Raw genomic sequence first — 26,144 nt, 5'->3', positions numbered from 1 at the left:
AAATTTTTAATATTTTCTTTTATGTTTTAGCTGTTTGATGGCATTGAATGTGAATTTCCCATATTTTTCCTTTACATGATGATTGATGGTAAGTGAGCTTTTCTCCTAAAATTTAAGGTATAGGATATAAGTGGTTTAAAGAAAAGAAGATGAAATATGACCCTTTCAGCTAGCAAAATAGACTATACTTCAGTGATATTAACTGCTCTGCATTTTTATATGTTGCTCTTCTGCTTTCTGAGCAAATATTAAATCATTTAAAGAATTAAAAAATACTTTGAAGTATTTAAGAAATGATACAAATATATTTTCATACTTGCAAAGAGAAATTTTTGGTGAATAGTAATAATGGAGATTATAATCTTTGACATTGTGAATATCTATAATATTTATACTTAAGAATAGAGAAATTTCAATTAAAATTTAGTATTCTGTTCTAAATGCTAACATGACCTTCTAAAATCAATTTCATGGAATCATATCATACATATTTGCATTACCTTTTTCCAATTTTATTTTTATCATTTACATACAAAATTACCAAAATAATCATAACTGGGCTAGTAGATTTTTCCCCTTTTTTTCCTTTTTTTTTAGAGAGAGGGAGAGAGTGGAGGGAGAGGGGCAGAGGGAGAAGAAGGGAGATCTTAAGCAGGCTCCATGCTGAGCATGGAGCCCAACGTGAGGCTCCATCTCACAACCCTGAGATCATGACCTGAGCCTAAATCAAGAGTCAAACGCTTAACCGACTTAACCATCCAGGTGCCCCATGGGCTAGTAGAGTTTTCTAAGGCAAAATTTCTGTGGTACTTATTGAGCTCAGATGCTATTGGATTTTATATTTTAAATTTTAGGAGTTTTTAGAGGCAATCCCAAACAAGTAAAGGAGTATCAGGATCTTCTGACTCCAGTACTTCATCAGACCACAGAAGGTATAGTTGGATTGTTTTTCAAGAAATTCTTTCTAGTATTTCCTTAATGTACCTTTGAAATGTATAAATGATTCCTTTTTAAATATAACAATTTATATTAAATTGTAAAAAATGAATGGAGCCTTGAATGTATTATAAAGAATAATCTGTTAATTTGTTATCATAAGTGTGTTTTTATAAAAGGAGTTCATTGGGCAAGACAAGGATGAAGAATAAATTTAGGTGGTTATGGTTGTAGTAATTGCAAAATAGTTTGCCAGGTGGGCAGAGGTTCTTGTTCTGCTACCTACTATGAAACTCCCTCACTCTGTGTAGTGTGACAATAACATAGAGTGACTGATTTTTCTCCAGATCATCAGAAATGTTATGTTTGGGTGAGTGTTGACCCCTCCAGAGGGCTACCTTAAGAGGTTCTGCCGTAGCCTAAAGGCCCTACCATTGCCAAGAACATATTGGCCTCTTCTTTGGAGTTGCTTCTTGGACCTTTTGCATATTATTTTGAAGGTCTGCCTTGTGCTAATTTATCATCCTTTGAGGCTGGGATTAATATTTTAGAAATGGCTAAAAGACTTTTTTGAGTAGTATATTGGTTTTGGTTAAACACCAGCAGGGCCCATAAAAGAATGTAACTGATTTTTCAGTATGACTAGAAAACTAATTCTCAAAGAATTCCAAAGAAGAAGCTCCAGATACTTTGGGGATTTGAAGTCTTAATAAAATAAGAACATATTCTCTTGAATAAACAGCTTTAAAAACATTTATCTGAAAGTGAAAAATCATGATGTATGGGTAAAAAATGGGTGGTCCTATGGACCAGTGCACGAATGTGCAATTACAGCACTGGGCCCCATTCCTCCCTCAGGTAAAGTTTGTGATATTCTTTATGGTTTTCCACAAGTATCTTCAAATAAAAACTTCACAATATGTGCTCACCCTTTAAAATACTTGTAATGTTAAAGTAGTGAAATATTTGTAGATAAACATTGAATTTCAAATAAATATTAATTTTTGAAATCAGTTATTTATATTTTTATACTCCAAATAATAATTTGTCCAATGTGAGAAATAATGTAATGTGTGCTGTGATGAATATAATATTTGAAATCCGACCCCTTGAATCAGATCTGTTAGTATTCAGTGGTAGATCGTTGATGCATTGTAGGGTAGTTTAGTGTACCACAGTTTAGTCTGTATCATGTTCAGAGAGTGATGTTCAAATTATTCTTTGTGTATCATAGACCTTTTTACTGGTTTTAGATACAAATATCACTATTGATTGCCTTTCTGAAAGGGGCTCAGGGAATGGAAAAGGCAGAATTGTAGGTGGGTCACTGTGGTCCCAGGATCCCAGGAGACACAGAAAGAACCAAGGTGCCTGAATCAATAGAGTGCCGAAGCAGCAGAGTGGGGAATCTGGTTACGGTCAGTGAGCCCAGGAGGGACTCTCAGCTCAGGTCACCATAAACTGTGAGCCAGGCTGGTAGGGAGACTGCTCTTTGCCTGAGCACCCAGAAAAATACTGGGACGTATGGGTCGGTTACCAACCCCTGGGAGGGTCCAAATGACCAGGCAACAGCTCTCAGGGTGGCAGCAACTCTGGGAAGGACAATAGAGCGGCACCCAGACGGAACCTGGGAGTGGTGGGGCAGGGTGCATGCGCATGAGCCCACAAATGCTCGCAGTCCTGAAGATGCAAAATGCAGAGATGCTCGCAGGTCTCTGGGAATTCCCCTGGGAGAATTGCAGTCCCCGTGACCCTCGGGTTTCTGAGGAGCTTGGTGCACACAGAAGTGGAGACCCAGAGAGTTTGACCCAGAGAGTTTATTGAAGAAGGGGTCCGTGATCTTGTGGCTCTGGGCCAGGGATCCAATCAAGGCCATTTTTGCTCTGACCCTCCGAAGAGGTGAGGAAAGCCACTGGGGAACAAAAGCCTCACAGAGGACCAGTTCACCTTGAGCCCATCCCCCTGACAAGGTCTGACTAGGCAAAGAAACCTGAGAAGCAGAACAGGAGGCCCCTCCCCCAGAAGACAGACTGGAAGAACAGGTAAATGACAAGCTAATAGATTCCACAGACTGTAAAACTTCAGCACCAGGGGAAAATAATATATTGAGCTCCAGGTGTTTCCTCACGACTTGTTTTTCGTTCAGTCTAAAATTTTACTTTTTTTTTTTTTACCTTTTTCCTGTTGCAACTACATCCTCATTTTACCACTTTATGTTTTTAAGTTGCTTTTAACCTTTTTTTCTCATCTACATTTTATAGATTTATGCCTCATTCTAGTCCTTTTTTCATTCTATTAAATTTTATTTTATATATAAACATTGTTTTCTTTGCAGTTTGGGGATGTAGTGTCTTCTAACACACAGACCTAAATTCATTCAGGAACAAATAGATCACCCTGCTTTGTCCAATCTGAGAGATTATACTCCCAACCCCTCCCCACCCGCCCCAATTTTTATTGTTTTGTTCATTTCAGCTTTGTTCACTTTTCTATGGTGGCTGCAGACAACTTCAGATTTTTTCTCTGGTGCATTTTGCTTGGTTCATGGTTGATATTTTGGACTTTGTTCATTAGCTGATCCATCCTTCCTTGGGCAGAATGACTAGAAGTAGGAACTCAACAACAAAGGAAGGAACCAGAGGCAATGTTCTCTGCCACAGAGCTAATCTATATGGATATAAGCAAGATGTCAGAGATAGAATTTAGGATAGCAATTATAAAGTTAATAGCTAGGCTTGAAAAAAGCACACATGACAATACAGAATCTGTAAGGGTGGAAATGAGATCTAATCAAGCCGAATGTAAAAATGCTATGAATGAGATGCAGTCTAAATTGGATGCTCTAACAGCTAGGGTCAGTGAGGCACAAGAGAGAATAAGTGATCTAGAGGACAGGTTGGTGGAAAGCAAAGAAGTTGAGGAAAAGACAGGGAAACAACTGATAGCCCATGAAGAAAGGCTTAGAGAATTTAATGATGCCTTGAAAAGAACCAATGTCAGAATCATCGGGATCCAAGATGGGGTGGAAAGAGAGAGAGGGCTAGAAAGTAGATTTGAGCAAATCATGGCTGAGAACTTCCCTAATCTGGGGAAGGAAACAAGCATTCATGTCCAAGAGGCAGAGAGGACCCCTCCCAAAATAAATAAAAACAGATCAACATCCCAACATGTAATAGTAAAGCTTGCAAATCATCGAGCCAAAGAAGTTATCCTGAGAGCAGCTAGGGAGAGGAGATTAATATCAGACCTGTCCACAGAAACCTGGCAGGCCAGAAAGGGCTAGCAAGATATATTCAGGGTACTAAATGAGAAGAAAATGCAGGCAATAATACTTTATCCAGAAAGGCTATCATTTAGAATGGAAGGAGAGAGAAAGAGTTCCCAGGACAGACAGACAGAATATGTGACCACCAAGCCAGGCCTGCAAGAAATGTTAAGGGGGATACTGTAAGGGAAAGGAGACCCCAAGAATAACATAGACCAGAAAGTAACAGAGACAGTCTAAAGAAACAGGGACTTTACAGGCAATACGATGGCACTAAATTCATATCTTTCAGTAGTTACTCTGAATGTAAATGGGCTGAATACTCCCATCAAAAGACACAGGGTTTCAGATTGGATAAAAAAGCAGGACCTATCCACATGCTGTCTACAAGAGACTCATTTTGAACCTAAAGACACCTCCAGATTGAAAGTGAGGGGATGGAGAACCATTTACCATGCCAACAGACCTCAAAAGAAAGCTGGGTTAGCAATCCTCCTACCTAAATACCTAAAATCTAAGACAAATTAGATTTTAAACCAAAGACCGTAATAAGAGATGTAGAGGGACACTATATCATACTTAAAAGGGACTATCCAACAAGAAGGTCTAACAATTGTAAATATCTATATCCCCAACATGGGAGCAGCCAACTATATAAGCCAGTTAATAACCAAAATAAAGAAACATATTGATAATAATACATTAATAGTAGGAGACTTCAACACTCCACTCACAACAATGGACAGATCATCTAAGCAGAAGATCAACAAAGGAACAAGAGTTTTGAATGACGCATTGGACCAGATGGACTTCATAGATAGGTACAGAACATTCCATCCTAAAACAACAGAATACTTATTCTTCTCGTGTGCACATTAGAACTTTCTCCAGAATAGATCACATACTGCATCACAAATCAGGTCTCAGCCAATACCAAAAGAGTGAGATTATTCCCTGTATATTTTCAGACCAAAATGCTTTGAAACTGTAACTCAACCACAAGAAGAAATATGGAAGGAACTCAAACAGTTGGAGGTTAAAGAACATCCTGCTAAATAATGAATGGGTCAACCAGCAAATTAAAGAAGAACTTAAACAATTCATGCAAACCAATGAATATGAAAACACATCTGTTCAAAACTTATGGGATACTACAAAAACGGTCCTTAGAGGGACGTACATAGCCATCCAAGCCTCTCTCAAAAAATTAGAAAAATCCCAAATGCACAAGCTAACCTTACATGTAAAGTACCTGAAGGAAGAACAGCAAATAAAGCCTAAACCAAGCAGGAGCAGAGAAATAATAAAGTTTAGAGCAGAAATCAATGAAATAGAAACCAGAAGAACAGTAGAATAGATCAACGAAACTAGAAGCTGCTTCTTTGAAAGAATAAGATCGATAAACCTCTGGCCAGACGTATCCAAAAGAAAAGAGAAAGGAACCAAATTAATAAATTCATGAATGAAAGGGGAGAGATCATGACTAATACCAAGGAAATGGAGACAATTTTTAGAACTTATTACCAGCAGGTATATGCTAACAAACTAGGTAATCTGGAAGAAATGGATACATTCCTGGAAACTTATAAAGTACCAAGACTGAAACAGGAAGAAATAGACAATTTGAACAGACCAATAACCAGTAAGGAAATTGAGACAGTAATTATAAACCTCCCCAAAAACAAGACTCCAGGGCCAGATGGCTTCCCAGGGGAATTCTACCAAACATTTAAAGAAGAAATAATACCTATTCTGTTGAAGCTGTTTCAAAAAAAACAGAAATGGAAGGAAAACTTCCAAACTCATTCTATGTGGCAGCATTACCATGATCCCCAAACTGGGCAAAGACCCATCAAAAAGGAGAATCACAGACCAATATCCGTGATGAACGTGGATGCCAAAATACTCACCCAAGATCCTAGCCAATAGGATCCAACAGTACATTAAAAGGATTATTCACTACGACCAGGTGGGATTTATTCCTGGGCTGTGGGGGTCGTTCAGCAAACCCAAATCAATCACCGTGATAGATTACATTAACAAAAGAAGAGACAAGAACCATGTGATCCTCTCAATTGATGCAGAAAGAGCGTTTGACAAAATACAGCATCCTTTCTTGATTAAAACTCTTCACAGTGGAGGGTTAGAGGGAACATACCTTAATATCATAAAACCAAAGCCCACAGCAAATATCATTCTCAATGGGGAAAAACTGAGAGCTTTTCCCTAAGGTCAGGAACAGGACAGGGATGACTACTTTCACAACTATTTTTAAACATAGTACTAGAAGTCCTAGCCTCAGCAATCAGAGAACAAAAAGAAATAAAAGGCATTCAGATTGGCAACAAAGAAGTCAAACTCTCACTTTTCACAGATGACATGATACTTTATGTGAAAAATCCAAAAGACTCCACTCCCAAGTGACAAGAACTCGTACAGCAATTCAGCAACGTGGCAGGATACAAAATCACTGCACAGAAATCAGTTGCATTTCTATACACTAACCTGTGACTGAAGAAGGAGAAATTAAGGCATAAGTCCCATTTACAATTGCACCAAAAACCGTAAGATACCTAGGAATAAACCTAACCAAAGAGGTAAAAGATCTGTGCACTAGAAACTACAGAATACTTAAGAAAGAAGTTGAGGAAGACACAAAGAGATGGAAAAACATTCCACGCTCATGGATAGGAAGAATAAACATTGTTAAAATGTCTATTCTGCCCAGAGCAATCTACAGTTTCAAAGCAATCCCTATCAAAATACCATTGACATTTTTCACAGAGGTGGAACAAACAATCCTAAAATTTGTGTGGAACCAGGAAAGACCCCGAATTGCCAGGGGAATGTTGAAAAATAAAAAAAAACAACAAAACCAAAGCTGGAGGCATCACAATGCCAGACTTCAAGGTATATTAAAAAGCTGTGATCATCAAGACAGCATGGTTTTGGCACAAAAACAGACACATAGATTAATGGAACAGAATAATAGACCCCAGAAATGGACCCTCAACTAATGGTCAACTAATCTTTGACAAAGCAGGAAAGAATATCCAATGTAAAAAAGACAGTCTCTTCAATAAATGGTGCTGGGAAAATCAGCCACATGCAGAGGAATGAAAGTGGACCATTCTCTCACACCATACACAAAGATAAACTCAAAATGGATGAAAGTCCTCAATGTGAGACAGGAATCCATCAAAATCCTAGAGGAGAACACAAGCAGCAACCTCTTCGACCTTGGACACAGCAACTTCTTTCAAGACAGGTCTCTAAAGCAAGGGAAACAATAGCAAAAATAAACTATTGGGACAGCAAAGGAAACAGTCAACAAAACTAAAAGGGAACCTATGGAATGGGAGAAGATATTTGCAAGACATTACAGATAAACGACTGGTATCCAAGATCTATAAAGAACTTCTCAAACTCAACACCCAAAAAACAAATAATCCAGTGAAGAAATGGGCCAAAGACATGAGCAGATACTTCTCCAAAGAAGACATACAAATGGCTAAAAGACACATGAAAAAATGCTCCACATCACTTGCCATCAGGGAAATACAAATCAAAACCACAATGAGATACCACCTCAGATACCAGTCAGAATGGCTAAAATTAACAAAACAGGGAACAACAAATGTTGACGAGGTTGTGGAGAAAGGGGAATCCTCTTACACTGTTGGTGGGAATGCAAACTGGTACAGCCACTCTGGAAAACAGTTTGGAGGTTCCTTAAGACGTTAAAAATAGAGCTACCCTATGACCTAGCAATGGCACTACTAGGTATTTACTCCAAAGATACAGATGTAGTGAAAAGAAGGGGCACATGCAGCCCAGTGTTCATAGCAGCAATTTCCATAACAGCCAAACTGTGGAAGGAGCCCAGACATCCTTCAGCAGATGAATGGATAAAGAAGATGTGGTTCATATATACAATGGAATATTACTCAGCCATCAGAAAGGATGAATACCTACCATTTACATCGACATGAATGGAACTGGAAGGGATTATGCTAAGTGAAATAAGTCAGTCAGAGAAAGACAATTATCATATGGTTTCACTCATATGTGAAACATAAGTAATAGTGCAGAGGACCATAGGGAAAGAAAGGGGAAACTGAATGGGAAGAAATCTGAGATGGAGACAAACCATATGAGACTCTTGACTCGGGAAACAAACTGAGGGTTGCAGAAAGGGAGGTGGGTGGGGGGATGGGGTAACTGGGTGATGGACATTAAGAAGGGCACGTCATGTGATGAGCACTGGGTGTTACATGCAACTAATGAATCATTGAACATTATATCAAAAACTAATGATGTACTGTATGTTGGGTGATTGAATTTAAAATAAATAAATACTTGAATTTAAAATAAATAAACCAAATATCACGGTTGATGTATGAAGGAAGCAAATTTTGGGGAAATCTGTGTAATTTTATTAAGAAAAATTAGTTTACTATGGGCTGATAGTACAAAAAGTCTTCTGTAGCATTCTACAAGAGTGTTTTTTCTTTTTTCTTTCATGTCACCTACAAAGATTTTAGGCTTTAAATAATAAATTTTAGTTTCTATCAAGGAATTTATTTATTTCCAGGATTTTATTTATATTCAAGTTAGTTAACGTATAGGGTAGTATTGGTTTCAGGAGTAGAATTTAGTTATTCATCATTTATATGTAACACCCCGTGCCCTTCAAGAAATGTTTTTAAACAAGTTGGTCACAGGGGAGGGTGGATTTTTTTTTTTCTCTTCAGTGATATTGTATGGTAGATAGTGGATTTAATGTTTAAAATGGGGATTTCTTTGCTTTAAGCAATGGCTTAGGGTTATAATTCTTCATTTGAGATTACACAGTATCTCATTTGTAATGCTTCTATGGACTAATCCTAATTAAAGAAAACTTCTATGGCTCTAAATGTTTGCATACTGTATTTTTATTGATTCATTTAAAGTTGTTAAAACTAAATGTTGTTAAAGGAGATTATGTATACGTTATTGGCTAACAGATAACATATGCTGTCAAATTAATGTTTTAAAATCCAGGAGCTTTTTTCATGTTTTTCACTGGCAGTTTCTGAAAGCCAGTATATCCAGTTTCCTGTAACCTGTCAAATCTGTTACTTCCTTTATGACCTATCTCTCTCAGCTCTCAAACGTTGCAGTTTCTTGAAAGTTTGGGGAGGACACTGATTTTTATATTTCAAATATTTATTTTTAAATTCCATAGGTTATCCTGTCATACCAAAGTACTATTATGTGCCAGCTGATTTTGTAGAATATGAGAAAAGAAACCCTGGTAGTCAAAAGCGATTTCCTAGCAACTGTGGCCGTGATGGGAAACTCTTTCTTTGGGGACAAGCCCTTTATATCATTGCAAAACTCCTGGGTAAGTGAAGAAGGTTGGGAACATTTTTTCCCCTTGGTATCAAGCTGTTAGAAATAAGTATATTTTTGCTGACATCTTTCTTGGATTTGGGTGTTGTTTCATACTGTTAAGAGGTCTTGGGGGAGTTTCTTAGTATGTAAAGGTATATTAATGTGTCTGTTTCATTGAATAATGATGGACATTTTCTGCGAAGAATGTCAAGTAGGTGTGGGTAGCATTATGATCATTTAGGGGCTTCATTCAGCTTGGTGCATAGGTTTCTAGCAGGACGCTGTGGGAACTTTGAGTTACTTTTATGTAACATTAAAAAATTCTGATTTTATGCTTGGTCATAGCTTTAGTAAACCACTTGCCAAAAGGAATTGGTTATCTCAGAGTTCTCTTCTTTCCCATAAATATACATTGGCAATTTACTCAGTTAGCTTAGAGGCTTAATGGGAGCATTATTCACAATTTTTTGAAGATTTTCCAGTTTATTCTAAAACTTGTGCTGACTATGAGTACTCTGTGGACACAATGAAATGAAAGCTAATTTAATGAACACACACACACAAAAGTACTATTATGCATCTTTCTGCATCATTGCTTGCTAAAATTTTAAATATTACTAGCATTCCCATCAAAAAGCCTATCATATTAGAGTCAGAATTCCTTAATGGCAAACAAATTATGAAACAGGCTGATTGTAAATACCTGTACCTGCAGTAGAAGAACTGCTTATTATGTGAAGTAGTGTTATTGTCTTTGTTTTTCCCAGTATTACTGCATAAATGCCAAATTTGTGTTGTAAGAGTAATCATCTTTGGTTTCTTTTTTTTACATTCCATTAGGGAAGAATATTTCAGGTTTCCAATTCAAGCTTTACACAAATGACATATAAGAGCACACAGAAGCTAACCAAAGAAGAGAAAATTAAGTTAATGCTCTTTTCAATTTGCTTGTTTCCTAACTGCATTTTCTGGGTCTCCAAATATACTTAATGCTAATTTAAGAACCTGTAGAAAAATTTTCTTCTTTTAAGGTGACAGCTTTTTGATAAGGAGTTATTATTTATACAGGTTTTGCTTTTAGATTTTCCAAAAGAAAAAAAAATACATACATGAAGTAGTTTTCTTAGAATCAAGCCAAGTTGGCAAGGTTATCTCTGGTTAGGAAGTTATTTCCATCCCACTAGCATGAATACAAAGAAGCCTTCTGGTGATACAGCTGAATAAAACATGTGGTAGTAAAGGAGTAGTTAACTGACCTAAAGACAAGAATTTTAACATCAGAATCATACATTCCTATATACTGCAGCTTGGAAATTACAATTGAACATGAAATTTTTCTGATTCTGATGTTGAAAACTGGAACTTGGGATATTGAATTTGAGATCTAAACCTGTATCATCCTTCTTTTTGCTCTATATCTGGTCTGTGATTGAGTGCTAGAAAGAGTGCTATTTAGCAAAGTCTCTGAATAAAATTGAGAAGGCTAATGAATTGGGAATGCAGAATTGACTGTATTATACATAAGCAACTTGGGCTTTTAAAAAGGAAGAAATTGAAAATAGTATCAATCAGTAAAAAAGCATTGGACCTTCTTTACTCTAAAATAAATGTATTGAATGTAGACAGATTTTGAGTGTAGATAGCATTTCCTTATGTTAAGACAAGTGTGAACAGAAATAGTCCAGGCCATACCTTCTCATCTGTTTCATGACCAAAAAGAAGAAACACTTCAAAGAAAGAGTCAATTTCTTTTTTCCCTGCTGAGCTTCTAAAAAGGCAGTTAAGAACATACAAAATGTGTGTTGCAAACTATGACCTAGCTGTGTGTCATTTGGTTAACAAACTCACTTGGTTAAGATGAGTAAGATCTCGGAAGACTAAATCATTTAGTTGCTCTTAAGTGTTGTTTACTTGCCCCCAAGAACATCAAATTTCTATAGATGTTATTGAGATTCCAGGCACTTTTTACTAACAAAGTCTTATTTGTTCATTAAAGGAGGCTTGGTTGGATATCTGCTTGTCAGAATTTTGTGGGCAGTTAATTGGAGTTACCTGAAAATAATAGAACAGTAAATCTTTGAAATTATTCTATAATATGTGACTTTTACTAATTCAGGCCAGTTTGTATCCAGTGAAATCTAATAACAATATTTTGCTTGTATATATATATACACCCTAATGAATAACTATCCAACAAAATTATGTGACTTTCATCCCATTGTTAGAGCAAAAAGACTCAATATGCTGTTTCCTAGCCTAAGACCTGAACTACCCTGTGTATTCTTAGAAAATGGTAAATTATTACAGTATTTTTCCTTTTAGAAAATTTAGATTTTAAGAAAATCAGTGGTTGCTATAAAATAGGTTAATAAATTATAAACATGTTTATTTTAAACCAGGTAAGACATATTTTAAGGTATAATATTTGACTTGTCTTATAATAAAATGATCATTGGCTATACCTTTAATCGTTACTGGAATTTGGAAATTTAGAAACTGTCCATGTAAGAGATGATCAGTCTGTAGAACACAGTGTACCTTTTTTTAAAAACATTTTTTTATTTAAATTCAGTTAATCAACATGTAATGTATTGTTGGCTTCAGAGGTACAGGCCTGTGATTCATCAGTCTTATACAATGCCCAGTGTTCATTATATCACATGCCTTCGTTAATGTCCATCACCCAATTACCGTATCCCTCCAGCCCCACCCTTCAGCAACCCTCAGTTTGTTTCCTGTGATTAAGCATTTTTATGGTTTGTCTCCCTCTCTGGTTTCATCTTGTTCTATTTTTTCCTCTCTTCCTCTATGATCCTGTTTTGTTTCTTAAATTCCACATATCAGTGAGATCATATGATACATGTCTTTCTCTGATGGACTTATTTCGCTTAGCATAATACCCTCTGGTTCCATGTTGTTGCAAATGGCAAGATTTTGGGGGGTTTTTTGTGGCTGCATAATATTCCATTGTGTATATAAACCACATCTTCTTTATCCATTCATCTGTCAATGGACATCTGGGCTCTTTCCATAGTTTGGCTATTGTGGACACTGTTACTGTAAACATTGGGGTGCAGGTGTCCTTTCAGATCACTACATTTGTATCTTTGAGATGTACCTTCTTAAGTGTTTTGCAAAAATAACTTTAAAAGTATTTATCACATAAAAAGTCACTTGAAAATCATGATCTTTGGATTGAATTTTTTTTGAGGTTAAGAAAGCGAGAAATATAACAAAGTTAATGATAACTTACTCTAAAACTTCCCCAAAGCCATTACTTAATTTTAATATATGTTCTTATTCAGTGTTTTTAAAAAGAGAAACTAACATACCAGTTGTTTAGCTTTAAAAAATATCTGACTTCTAGACTTTAGCTTTTCTTTTCAACATATATGCAGTTAACTTTCCTTATCCTGTATACATCAGACATTCATGATCATGACCTTCATTTAGGCACCACTATAAGATGCCAAAACATTAAAGATTAGAGCGTTATATACTTTATAACTTAAGATAGGTGGATGGAAGAATTTTTTTTAGGATGGATACTTTGAAAACACTAATAATAAATATCAAGAGTTAAAACAAGGCATGTTCTCTGATTAAACTTGAAAATATTGAGCAATTTTTTTAAAGATTTAATTTATTTTAGAAGCAGAAAATGTAAGAGTGGGGGGCAGAGGGAGAAAATCTTCAAGCAGACTCCCCCCTGAGTGCAGAGCCCGATGTGGGGCTCGATCTCATGACCCATGAGATCATGACCTGAGCCGAAACCAAGAGTTGGATGCTCAACCAACTGCACCACCCAGATGCCCTGAAAATATTGAGCAATTTTAATTAACTACAACTTTCTCTCCAACACACACAAACTCCCAGAATATTCAGGTGAATGAAAATTTTCTTGAATTTCACAAAGGATTCTTTTTTTCTTTTTGAGGTGGGTGTTATTGAATTTTCTAGCAGTGTTAATAAGGGACTTTTAAAGTGATAAAATAGATATAGAGGTACTTTAAAATATTCAAAATGTTATATACATATAAAGTTCCCAACTTAATTTCTTGGGTGTCTAATGTTCTTTGGTAAGTCATTATTTGGAATCCAATTTATTTTCCAGTAGAAACTATATTTTAAATGATTGTTAACACCTAGCACACTTGTAACCAACCATTTGATATAAATTATTTCTCTAATATAATCATCTTTTTCCTTCACTTCCTTCTCTGCTAGTTTCTCTTCCTTTTTTTCTTTTCTTCATCTTTTTCTTGGACTGTGATGGAAAGATTAACAGTTTTGGATTCATAAACTTAAGGAACTAGACAGTTCAGGATTTCAATTCAGTTTCTACTATTTACTTCTTACATGACTTGAAGAATTTTCTTAACTTTCATATCATCAGTTTCTTTATTTTTATAAGGATTAACTGATGAAAAAATATACATAAAGCATTTACTGTAGGACAGATACATACTTTAATGGTTCCATTTCCTGTACTTCCTTCTACCCTCGCTCCCTCTCTCAGCCACCATTTAGGAGATAGTATTTGTTAAAATGTATTTCATAGTTCTTATTAACCAGGCAACTCAGGGTGCTCATGGGCCCTCCTTGTAGGTATCCCCATAGCCACAAAACATCACAAGAATAAAATGCTTCCCTAGTTGCTACTTAACCATTCATCTCAGTGATTTAGCAGCTATTTGTAGAGGACTACTGTATGCTAGTCCCTGATATCCAGTAGCTCTTACAGCAAGAATGTGACAACGTAGGAGATTTATCTGTCTCTCTGAGGGCAGCCTAGTTATTCTGATATACTACTTCCTTTTTCCAATGTTTATAACTAAGGTGAGTCCATTTGCATTTGATTTCATTCATGGTATTTTTTGCCCAATTGACATCAGATATAAAAGCTACTGATGAAATCTGGATATCTAATGCTTTTTAAAGCTGAAGTTAGTGATCAAGTGCCCCCTAGTGTGCATGAGGACATAAGAAACTGGTCTTGATTTTCATTGGTCTCTTGACCTCAAATGCAGTTGACTCCTTCCTCAGTATAGCACATGGTTTTGGTACTGATCAGTTAAAGATAAAACGAACAGATAAGATTATACAGATATATTTCTACATTGTGGTTGCTAAGAGATTTCCCAGCTGTTACACTTCAGGAAACTTCAAGCAGAAACATCGATTTCTAAGCACTTTTGTTATCTTTTTCATGGTATCTGTGTGACTGCTAGCGCCCTAAAGTGGGATTTCTGTGCAGCCGGCATTATAAACATCTTGAGAGTGCATGTAACACAGTATGCCTTTAAAAGCTTCACCTAAGAAGATTTTCCTCCTTTACCTTATTATATAAATTTCTGGCTTTCTTAAAACTAAAATTTTTAGTTGAATTGCTACTAGGGCTAGAAAACTTGTATAAAAATTTATGATCCTATGCTTAAATATATTAGTAAAATTGAATATAAAAGCAGTGATGCCTAGAGTCTGAGAAGACTGCATATATACTGTCAGACTGTTTCCCAGAAATACTAATAATACCTGCCTTAAAATGTATCCGATTCTGTGCTCTGTCCTTTATAAGTATTATACTAGGTAATCCTCCTAGCTTCTCTATGAGATGGATACCATATGTCATAACTGAGGCTCAGAAGAGTTTAGCAACTCACCCAAGGTCACATAGCCCATGACTGACACTTTACTGACTTATTCAGGAGTCTGCAGGGTGATTGTATCACCTCTAACCTTTGTGGCATTAAGTATGCTCATTAAAGATAAAAACCTTGCTAACTTAATAAGATATTAATTTGTATCCTGTTTTCATTTACATGCTTATTGTTGTCATTTTTTGTCCTCTATGAATTGTCTGGTTTGCTTTGCCCATTTAACCTTGATTTTTATGGGTTTTCTTATCAGTCTGCATGAATGTTTTATATATTAGGTGTACTAAACCTCTTTGGTATTTTCCTAGTTTGTTTGCCTCTGAACTGTTTTGCATTGCTTTTTGATGAACAAAATTTAAAATCTTTATATAATTAGATCTATCATTATTTTTCAATTTAATTCTGGCCATGGAATTTAACATTCAATTTTAAGAAATCCATCCCTGTTAGTCAAGTGAGTTAAAAACATTTATAAATTTGAATTTTTTTGGTATAGTGTATGAGGTTTAGGATCTACATTTTCTTTTTCTCTGTAGCTTATTTCTTAATACATGTGTTACTAATATGTGTCATGGCAGCAGAGAAGCAGTTAGGCTTTGAAGCACATAATTTTACCCTATAAATTATTTGCTGAGCCTATTTTAGTGTGTCCTATGTAATTTTGGGGTCATGATAAAAAATACTTGCTCTGTTAAATTTCCTTTGAATTGTCATTTTATTAAAGAAACAAAAATTCTTCTTGATGTTTCCTTTTAATTTCAATAATGACTGAAGTAAACACGGTGTATTTTTCATAAAATTTCTACACACCAAAACATATAAATATTAATGAACCTAATCTGTTGTCTTTAAAGACAGCTGTGCCTATTTACAGAAATGCTTGATTATCTGTGAGGTTTGGTACTATACTGTGAAATGTAGAAAGCCATTGCTCTTTTATCCTTGTTCCCTTATTCTCATTTTACATATTCTGTAGTTGGTCGGGCACAAGTTCTTTCAGGCTTTCACTCTTCACCAGAAAGCCAGTGACAGGGAATCGGCACAGTGAGGAGCTCTGTTTTGCCTCCCAAATGTTAAAAATCAATGAAGTGGAAAAAAAAAATGTCCATTAACCTGATCTTTTGAGACATTAGTCACTTTTACCATTATGGAAATTAAAGCAATGATTACAGCAATTGATGTTTCCAAATTTGTTAACCCACCAGCTTATTATTTTGTTTAATAAGTCTTTTGAGTGCCTACTGTATGGCAGATGCTGTGCTAGAAAATGGGGAATAGCCATGAATGAGAAGCATACAGCTTGTGGGGTTATAGATGAGCACGTGGTATAAGTTGGAATGTCAAGCTAGATATATAGATGCAGTACAAATAGAGAAATGAGAAGGAAATGCAAAGAAATAAGGTTTTTCAAGAGACTTGGTTAACTGTTTGATCCATATCAATTTTGATTGATTAGCATTTATTCTTTCCAAGGATATAAGATTTCTTAATTTTTCTGTCGTCATTTATAAATAACAAAATAATAAAGATAGAATTTCATTTCTGTAGAAAGACAGTGAAACATTAATTATGTAAAATGCTTGTTGGTAGTGGAAATTTTTTCACATCTCAGTGATCAGACAAATGAGATAGGGAAATAATTTGGTGCTATTTAGAATATCACTGTACTAATCAACCCTGCATCATGAGCTCAACTGATATTAATAAATAGAAATTATATGGTGGTATTTGCCATAATTAAGCCCATATTGGTTTGGTTTAAGTTTTGCAAAAGTATACTTTTTTCAGAGGTAGAAGAATGTTCTGTGATTTGAATAGGAAAAATATAACCTATCGAGGTCTAAATTATTTGTTTAATGTTTTCTCCTCTTGATATCTTTTCCATCTGTGTTGTGTGCAGTGTCAGTGTTCTTAAAGGGTAAGATTAGTCTGGGCTATGAGTGAAGACTCGAGAGAGAGACTGTGCTTGAATCTAAACTCTGTCATTTACCTGCTGTGTGCAAGTGGCTCAGCCCCTCCACACCTCCATTTTGTCATCTGTAAAATGACAAGGTTGTGGTGAGGATTAATGAATTAATTTACATGAAATGCTCAAATGAGGCGAGGAACATTGTACGCACCGTGTGAGTGTTGCTGTGCTTCCTGTGGCAGAGGCAGCCGTGGCTGCGCTGTTCCTCCTTTTTCTTGTCATGCTATCATTAATATCACTTTTATTATTATTAAAAACATCTTTCAAGAGTTATGAAAAACACCTTTGGTGATTTTGTCTATTGGATAGCCTTGCACATGTGCCCTCAAGTTAAACCAGAATAGAAATACCTGTATAATGAGAAGCATTACCCCAGCTGCAAAGAAATTTACAAGTGTTTCTGTGGTTGACTCTCTGCTCTGTTTTTCAGAATTATTCACTGATTAAAAGAAGTACCTAAAAAGCTATGGAAAATGAGGTGTAGTTTTTTTTTTACCAAATATTATACACAGATGACTTTATATGAAACTCAGCATCGTGTCATTTTTATGTAATCAGTAAAGAACTGAAGATCAAATATGAAATGAAGACATTTTCATAGCTTAAGTGCAGCAAAAATTGTGCTGATTCACTTTGGGAGAAGTTAAATTCTTTTTTTTTTTAAATGTTATTATTCAATTACCTTTACATGTCTGAGTATAACTAAGATAACCTTATAGATGTGCAGTTTCTGGGACAGAGTATGCCTGCTGTAAATTTGCATAGATACTGCCAACTTGCACTCCAACGAGGTTATGCAGAATTACATTTCAGTGTCTTTTTCCCACCACACCTTCCTAGCCTAGTCCTCTCCACGTCCATGGAGAATTCCTGCTCCATTGAGCCTTAGGTTCTGAATCTCTCTGAGGGGTGTTACAGCAGAAGACAGCAGAGAACCACTGATTTAACACCTTCTCCCCACCCTCTCCTTCCAAACACTCTAAACTGCCTTCATTGTTATGTCCTTGGATTTTATCCATAGTTGCCACAAGGAACTACCAGGTGAAAGGGCTTCCAGTACAACAGTAAAATAGTAGTTGAAGCCATTGCTTTCATGCTGGCTAGTGCCCCAGGAAAAATGCCCTCAGAAATCTTTTAGAATTTAGTATCAGGAAGCACTTTGTCTCCCCTTCACGAACTGGTTTCCTTTCTTGAGAGAATGCAAATATATTATTTTTAGAACAGCTTTATTGAGGTATAATTTATATACTATCTCTTAACCTATTCGAAGTTTAAATTCAGTGGTTTTTAGTTTATTCACAGAGAGTTGTACAACCATCACCACAATTTTAGAATATTTTTATCACCCTTCAAAAAAACCTCATACCCAGTTACTCCCCACTCATCCCTAATCACTTCACCCTTTCCCCCAACACTGGACACTCATTAATCTACTTTCTATCCCTGTAGATTTGCCTATTCTAGACATTTCATATACCTTGAATCATATAATGCCTGGCCTTTGTGACTGGCTTTTTTCACTTAGCCTGTTTTCAAGGTTCATTGATGTATCAGCACTTAATTCCTTTTATGGTCAAATAACATTCCATTGTATGTACATACCACATTTGATTTATCCATTCATCTGGTGATGGACATTTGGGTGTTTCCATTTTTTTGCTTTTATGAATAATGCTGCTGTGAACTTTCTCTTGTTTGACATGTTTTCATTTCTCTTGGGTATATACCTAGGGGTAGAATTGCTGAGTTATATGGTAACTCTGTGTTTAACATTTTGAGAAATTCCAGAGTGTTTTCCAAAGTAACTGTGCTGTAACGCATTCCATCTAACAAGGTATGAGGATTCCAGTTTCTCTGCATCCTCTCCCACCATTGTTCTTACCTGCTTTTTGATAATAGCATCCTAATGGATATGAAGTGGTATCTCATTATGATTTTGATAAGCATTTCCCATGACTTAATGTCATCTTTTCATGTGCTTATTGGTAATTTGTGTATCTTTGTTGGAGAAGTGTCTATTCAGGTACTGTGGCCATTTTTAAATTGTGTTGTCTTTTTTTATTGAGTAATAAGATTTTTTATATATATTCAAGACAGAAGTCCCTTAAAGATATATGATTTGCAGATATTTTCTCCCATTCTGTGGGTTGTCATTTCACTTTTTTCATCGTGTCCTTTGAGGTCCACAAGGTTATAATTCGACAAAGTTCAATTTATCTCATGTTTTCTTTGTTATTTATGTTTTGATTTTGTAGTTTTGGCCTCTTTGAATGAGTTGGAAAGCATTTCCCCTACTATTTTGGAAAAGTGTGTGAAAGATTGGTTTACTTCTTTTAACTGGTAGAATTCACCAGTGAAGCCGTGATGTCCTGGGTTTTTATTTATTTATTTTTTTGTTTGTTTTTTCCAGAAGGTTTCAGTCACTTGTTATAAATCTGTTTATAGGGGCACCTAGGTGGCTCAGGGTTATTGATCTCAGGGTCCTGGATTTGAGTCCTGTGTCAGGCTCTCTGCTCAGTGGGGAGTCTGCTTCTCCCTCTCGCTCTCACTTTGTGTGCTCTCTCTCACTCAAATAAATAAAATCTGATGGGTTAGCCTGGTGATGGGTATTAAAGAGGGCATGTATTGAATGGAGCACTGGGTGTTATACGCAAACAATGAATCATGGAACACTACATCAAAAACTAATGATGTAATGTATGGTGATTAACATAACATAATAAAATTAAAAAATAATAAATAAAAAATAAATCTGTTTATATTTTCTATTCCTTCTTGAATTAGTTTTGGTAATGTGTATGTTTCTAGGAATTTGTCCATATCCATCTAGGTTATCTAAATCATTGGTGTACATTTTGTTCATAGTATTGTCATATAATCCTGAAGGTCAGTGATAATGTTCGTAACTTCCATTCCTGATTTAGTAATTTGTGTCTTCTTTTTTTCTTGATCAGTCTAGCTAAAGTTTTGTCTACTTTTGAGCTTTTCAAGAATCTACTTCTGGTTTCATTTATATTCCCTATTGCTTTTCTATATTCTGTTTCATTAACTTCCACTCTAATCTTTACTATTTCTTTCCTTCTGCTTGCTTTTGATTTAGTTTTCTCTTTCCATCTGCTGTCTTAAGATGGAAAAATAGGTTACTGATTTGAAGTTTTTCTTCTGTTTAGTATAGGCATTTACAGCTCCAGATTTTCCTCTGAGCATTGATTTAGCTATATCCATAAGTTTTGGTATGTGTCTTCATTTTCAGTCATCTCATCAGAACATGTATTAGAAACTATTTTCTAATTTCCCATTTGTTTCCTTCTCTCACTTATTGGTTATTTAGGAGTGAGTTAATTTCCACGTATTTATATTCTAGAAGAAATTATATATATATGTGTATATATTAGAAGAAATGCTAAAATTTCTTTCTATTGATTGATTTCTAATTTCATTCTGTTGTGGTCAGAATCATACTTTGTATAATTTTAATTCTTTAAATTTATTGAGGATTATTCTATGGCCTAGTATATGGAAGATATTCTATGTGCATTGAGGAGGATATATATTGTGCTCTTGTTGGATGAAGTATTCTATTGCTATTAGGTCTAGTTGGTTTATAGTATTGCACAGATGCATTTTTGATAATGTCATTTCCCTTTTTTTTTTTCAGCTGATGAATTAATCAGTCCTGAAGACATTGATCCTGTCCAGCGCTATGTGCCACTACAGAATCAGCGTAACGTGAGCATGAGGTTTTCCAATCAAGTAAGGAGATTTTTTTTTCTTAATTTAGACTCATCTAGAGACATTTAAAGATTAATTAAAAAGAAATTTTATTCTGAATGGGTTTTTATTGCTTTTTCTGAGGGCAAGGCTTTTCTCTTTTTTGGTTAGTTAAGATACTTGTTGTAAAAGATTATTTGTTAATGAAGAAGTATGAGTCAGATGTATCCAACGGGATGTCTTCCAGGCAAACGTTTTCATCTTAACAGTGGTTGAGTTTAAGGTGTTGAATGCCTTCAGGAGGATATAGTATGTATGTGTGGGCAAGGGGATATATGAGGTGGAAATGGGGTCCCATGAAAAGCCCTATGCTTAATGTCTGTCCATTTCTGTGTGTCTGTGACAGGACTGAGTGACTGACAGAGTGTTCTTAGTACTTGGTGACATGTTGGGTGAAGGAATAATTTAAAATTTTTTACATTTAGTAGCTATGAATTCAGACTGTGTTGTGTCAACAGAATAAGTGTTTGCAGGATCATCAAGATTGATGTTGATTTGAGCAAACCCTCAAGTATTAAATGATACCAGTAATGAGGACTGTAAAATGAAAATGTTGTGGATTATGGAAACTGCCTGAGGAGAAAGGGAATGAACCTGAGTGTGTGCCCGGGATTCCAAACAGTTAACATTTATTTAATAAGAATAATGGCACTTCCAGAAGATAAGCTTATAAAATCAAAATGCTTCTTTTGAGGCACCTGGGTGGCTCATTGGTTAAGTTTCCAACTCTTGATCTCAGCTCAGGCCTCGATCTCATGGTTGTGAGTTTGAGCCCTGCACTGGGCTCCATGCTGGGCATGGAGCCTACTTCAAAAAAAGACCAAAACAAAACAAAAAACCCCAAATGCTCCTTATATTTTTAAAAAACATGCATATACATATAATACACACACACACACACAGACATACACACACACAAATACATACTTGTTTTAATGAGAGAAAGGGAGAGCCAACCAGGTCCATTGGATTCTGTTACACTTTCTCTGTTTCTTCTGGTGGTCTTCAACAAAACATGTAATTACTCTGAGTGGTTTATAGATGAGAAGCTATTTGGGAGACTTATAAATAAATGTTAAGATTTTCTGAAGAACATAAAATCCCTATGTTAATATGTGTTAGAATTTTTCACTAGCCTGTTTGACTCCTGTATAAGGTGAGGATTTGGCCTTTATCTTAGTTACCACTCGTGTCAGTGTAGTACAAGGATACATTCTGTACAAATTTGAGATATGCAATTTCACTTGAAGAAATGGTAAAATAGGGAATACGTTTAACTTCCTATTACCCAGTGCTGTGACTCTGAGCCATTTTAAGACTAGTATGTGTCATTTACATAGCATTTCACATGTGTTACCCACTTCTGTAGGGTAATGAAATTGCAAAGCCTTCTCTTAGAAAATAAAGTAATAGGTTACAGATTTGAGTTGTGGGGATAGGAGCCAGAGAGCATCAAAGCACATAACTCACAAAATCTACAATTTAAACAGTAATTTCATGCTTGATACATATAAGGAAAGCTGTGGGTTCTGTGTAATTTTTGACATGCAGTATACTTCCAGCTCTTTCTCTCCCATTCAAAAGCTTATTAGAGTACAAGTGAGTGAGAGTGAATTTGATGGAGAATTCACTCTAGGTGTATTTTTTATATTGAAATCATTTTCTAATGTTGCTACTAAATTATCTATGCCATGCCTCCCAGGTGGAGCCACATCCTACATTAGAGACGTACTGTAGGGTAAGGACAAGGACTTCTGTCTTGCAGCTTCGTGGGGATTACATCTGTGTAGCGTTGTGTACAGTTTCTGAGAAGGAGATGATGGGAGGATTGACAGCAGAAAATTGCTGGGAGCCATCATGCCCCACCTGTTGGCAGCTTGGTTGTAGTGATATATAAAATGGTGAGGTGCCTTTGCCACTTTCTCGGCCATTTAAGCAAGAGCCAAGACCAGACATGACCTTGTCTGTTGCTGGGACTGGGTGGCACTGACTGATGAAATAGAGAAGTAGACATAGCCCTCTGCTTGAAATGTTGATATCAGAGACCTCTTGGTCATTATTATTATTATTTTTTAAAGATTTTATTTATTTGAGAGAGAGAGAGAGCATGAGCAGGGGGAGAGGGAGAAGCAGGCTCCCCACTGAGCAGGGAGCCCAACATGGGACTTGATCCCAGGACCCTGGGATCCTGACCTGAGCTGAAGGCAGACGCTTAACCTACTGAGCCACCCAGGAGCCCCTCTCTTGGTCAGTATTGACCAGGTCAGACTTTGCAGTTAACTTATCTGTGGGGATTGACTAGGTGCTTTAAACCCTACCAAATGGTGGGAAAAATGAGAAGAATAGTAAAGTTCAGACAATTTCTGGAAACAAGAAAAGTTCCTGACTTCGAAGAAAGATGTGTCAGAGTTCCCCATTTATCCTTTGCCTCAGTGATTCACTAGATGAACTCACAGGATTTAGAAGCTCTGATACTTACAGTTATGATTTATTACAGTGAAAGGATGCAAGATAAAATCAGCAAAGGCACTCAGGGCAAGTCTTGAGGAAACCAGGCACAAGCTTCCCAGTGTCCATTCCCAGTGGAGTCATGTGAGACACAATTACCCAGCAATGATGTGTGAAAACACATGCAAAGTGTTGCCAACCAATACTTGCTCAAGCTTGAATGTCTAGGGTTTTTATTGAGGGTCAGTCATGTAGGCATGTAGCACCTGCATGATTGACCTTGGTTATTCAAGCTCTAGCTCCCTAGAGGGAAAACAAAAACAAAAACAAAAACAGATGTTCACCATAAATCACATTGTTAGCATAAACCATCTGGACACACTGGTACAGTATGGCCCATGGCCTTAATTAAGCATGCAAAAACACTCTTATCTGACAGATCATTCCAAGAATCCAGCCAAGAGCCCATCCTGCAAATATTCCTTTCTTGGGAGTGTTCAGAGTTTGAACAGCCCAGGCCTGATGAATCAATGCATTCCTTCACAGAAAGTTTATGGCAGAAGGAAGTTTCCAGAATCCAGAAAGCAAGGAGTGTGCCACAACTATAGAATTGTCCACTCCTTCAAGTATGCGTTGATAGGGCTTTTGGCAAATTATAAACCTAAAACATTGAGGACTAAATTGAGAGCTGTTGACTTTCTTAACAATACCCATAGCAAATTAATTTCACATAAAGGGAAGTCTTTTTATACCTTTTTAGACTGGGGTTGGAAAAGTATCATCTGGGATGACCTTCCTCACTACTCTCTCACTTGTCAGAAATTGCTCTTTTCTTTTGATGTTACTTAAAGATTAAAACAAATCCCCTTTTATAAGTAAGTTTAGAAGAGTAGAAAGAAAAGTATTGTAAATGACAGCAGATATACTTTATAGTATTGTGAGATTTTGACCCCTCCCAAAAAAAACCCCCAAAACCCACCTTTTGGAGATCTTAGAATGTAAGTTTCCAGAGATCAGAGAACATGTTTAATTTATGTTTATAGCTTCAGTACTTGTGACAGTATAACACCTGTTATATAGAATGTAGTCAATGTTTAACTTGAGTGTTTGAGTGTGCTTGAAGGTATGTGTGGGAGGAAGGTATGTCATGGGAAATAGTTGACTTCTCATGCACATGTCTCTAAATTTGTATCTCTAATCCTAACCTCTTTCCTGATATTTCAACCTGAATTTCCAAGTACTTGGTGATCATCTCTCTACAGATCTAGTATTTAAAATCCAACATTTCTGGATGTATACTTATTTCCAACTCATCTAGTTGTAGAAATTAAATATGTACAGCTTTTGTATGCCAGTCATATTTCAATAATGTTGTTTAAAAAATAAAACATTCTTTTTTTATGAATTACAAAATCTAAAAAATTTTTTATTTTAATTCTAGTTAGTTAATATACAGTGTTATATTAGTTTCAGGTGTACAATATAGTAATTCAACATTTCTATACATCACCTGGTGCTCGTCCCAGCAAGTGCCCTCCTTAATTTCCATCACCAATTTAGCCCATCCCCCCACCGTCCACTCTGGTAACCATCAGATTGTTCTCTATAATTAAAAGTCTGTTTCTTGCTTTGACTCTGTCTCTCTCTTTTTCTCTCTCATTTTTTTTTCTTTTGCTTGTATGTTTTGTTTCTTAAATTCCACGTATGGGTGAAATCATATGGTATTTATCTTTCTCTGACTTATTTTGCTTAGCATTATATTGCCTAGCTCCATTCGTGTCATTGCAAATGACAAGATTCCATTCTTTTTTATGGCTGAATAATATTCCATTGTGTATATATACCACATCTTCTTTTTCCATTTATCAGTCAGTGGACACATGGGTACTTCCATATATTTGGCTACTGTAAATAATGGTGCTACACACGGAGGGGTACATGTATCCCTTTGAATTAGTGTTTTTGTATTCTTTGGGTAAATACCCAGTAGTACAATTGCTGAATCATGAGGTAGTTGTATTTTTAACTTTTTAAGGAAGCTCCACACTATTATCCAGAGTGGCTATACCAGTTTGCATTCCCACCAACAGTGCACAAGTGTTCCTTTCTCTCCACATCCTCACTAACACCTATTGTTACTTATGTTTTTGATTTTATCCATTCTGACAGGTATGAAGTGATAACTCATTGTAGTTTTGATTTGCATTTCCCTGATGAGCAAAGATACATTTCTAATGGCAAATGTGTTATCTTCTCTCTTCAAATCTGCTTTCTTTCCATAGTCCTTCTCTTGGGTAAGGACATTGCCTTCAGTGGTCCCTTCTCATGCCAGTAGCTCTTCTGTCCAGATGGTTCTCATATTGGCTCTGCCTTCACAGTAGCATTCATATTTATCTCTTCATATTCAGCCCCACTGCCATGTACCACTTAGACTTCATTACTACCCAATGGCATGGTTTTAATAATCTCTCTCTGACTCCAGTCCCTGTTTATTCTCTGTGCTTGAGAATACATGATGTTTTAAAGCCTGAGTCCATTAGTGGAATTTCTTGCTTAAAACCTTCATGATGGGGCACCTGGGTGGTGTAGTCGGTTAAGCATCTGACTCTTGGTTTTGGCTCAGGTTTTGATCTCAGGGTTATGAGATCCAGCCCTGAGTCGGGCTGTGCACTCTGTGGAGTCTGCTTGAGATTGTGTCTCCCTCTCCCTGCCTCTCCTGCTT

The 26,144-nt window shown here is 36.2% G+C and overlaps 1 protein-coding gene across 4 annotated transcripts in view; it reads left to right on the top strand.

Moving 5' to 3' along the window:
• PHKB (phosphorylase kinase regulatory subunit beta) overlaps window positions 1-26,144 on the top strand; it is a 304,320-nt gene that overhangs the window by 176,745 nt on the left and 101,431 nt on the right. For all 4 annotated transcript variants that reach the window (XM_027620346.1, XM_027620345.1, XM_027620343.1 and 1 more), the window contains 4 exons: window positions 31-88; window positions 855-932; window positions 9,429-9,587; window positions 20,862-20,956. In XM_027620346.1, coding sequence (XP_027476147.1) covers window positions 31-88; window positions 855-932; window positions 9,429-9,587; window positions 20,862-20,956 — 390 coding nt within the window. The remainder of the gene's footprint in view (window positions 1-30; window positions 89-854; window positions 933-9,428; window positions 9,588-20,861; window positions 20,957-26,144) is intronic.

This window comes from Zalophus californianus, chromosome 17, assembly GCF_009762305.2.
Source record: "Zalophus californianus isolate mZalCal1 chromosome 17, mZalCal1.pri.v2, whole genome shotgun sequence".
In the NCBI taxonomy this organism is placed as follows: Eukaryota; Metazoa; Chordata; class Mammalia; order Carnivora; family Otariidae; genus Zalophus; species Zalophus californianus.
Note: the sequence above shows the minus strand (reverse complement) of the source record. Positions and strands in the feature narration are given on the sequence as shown.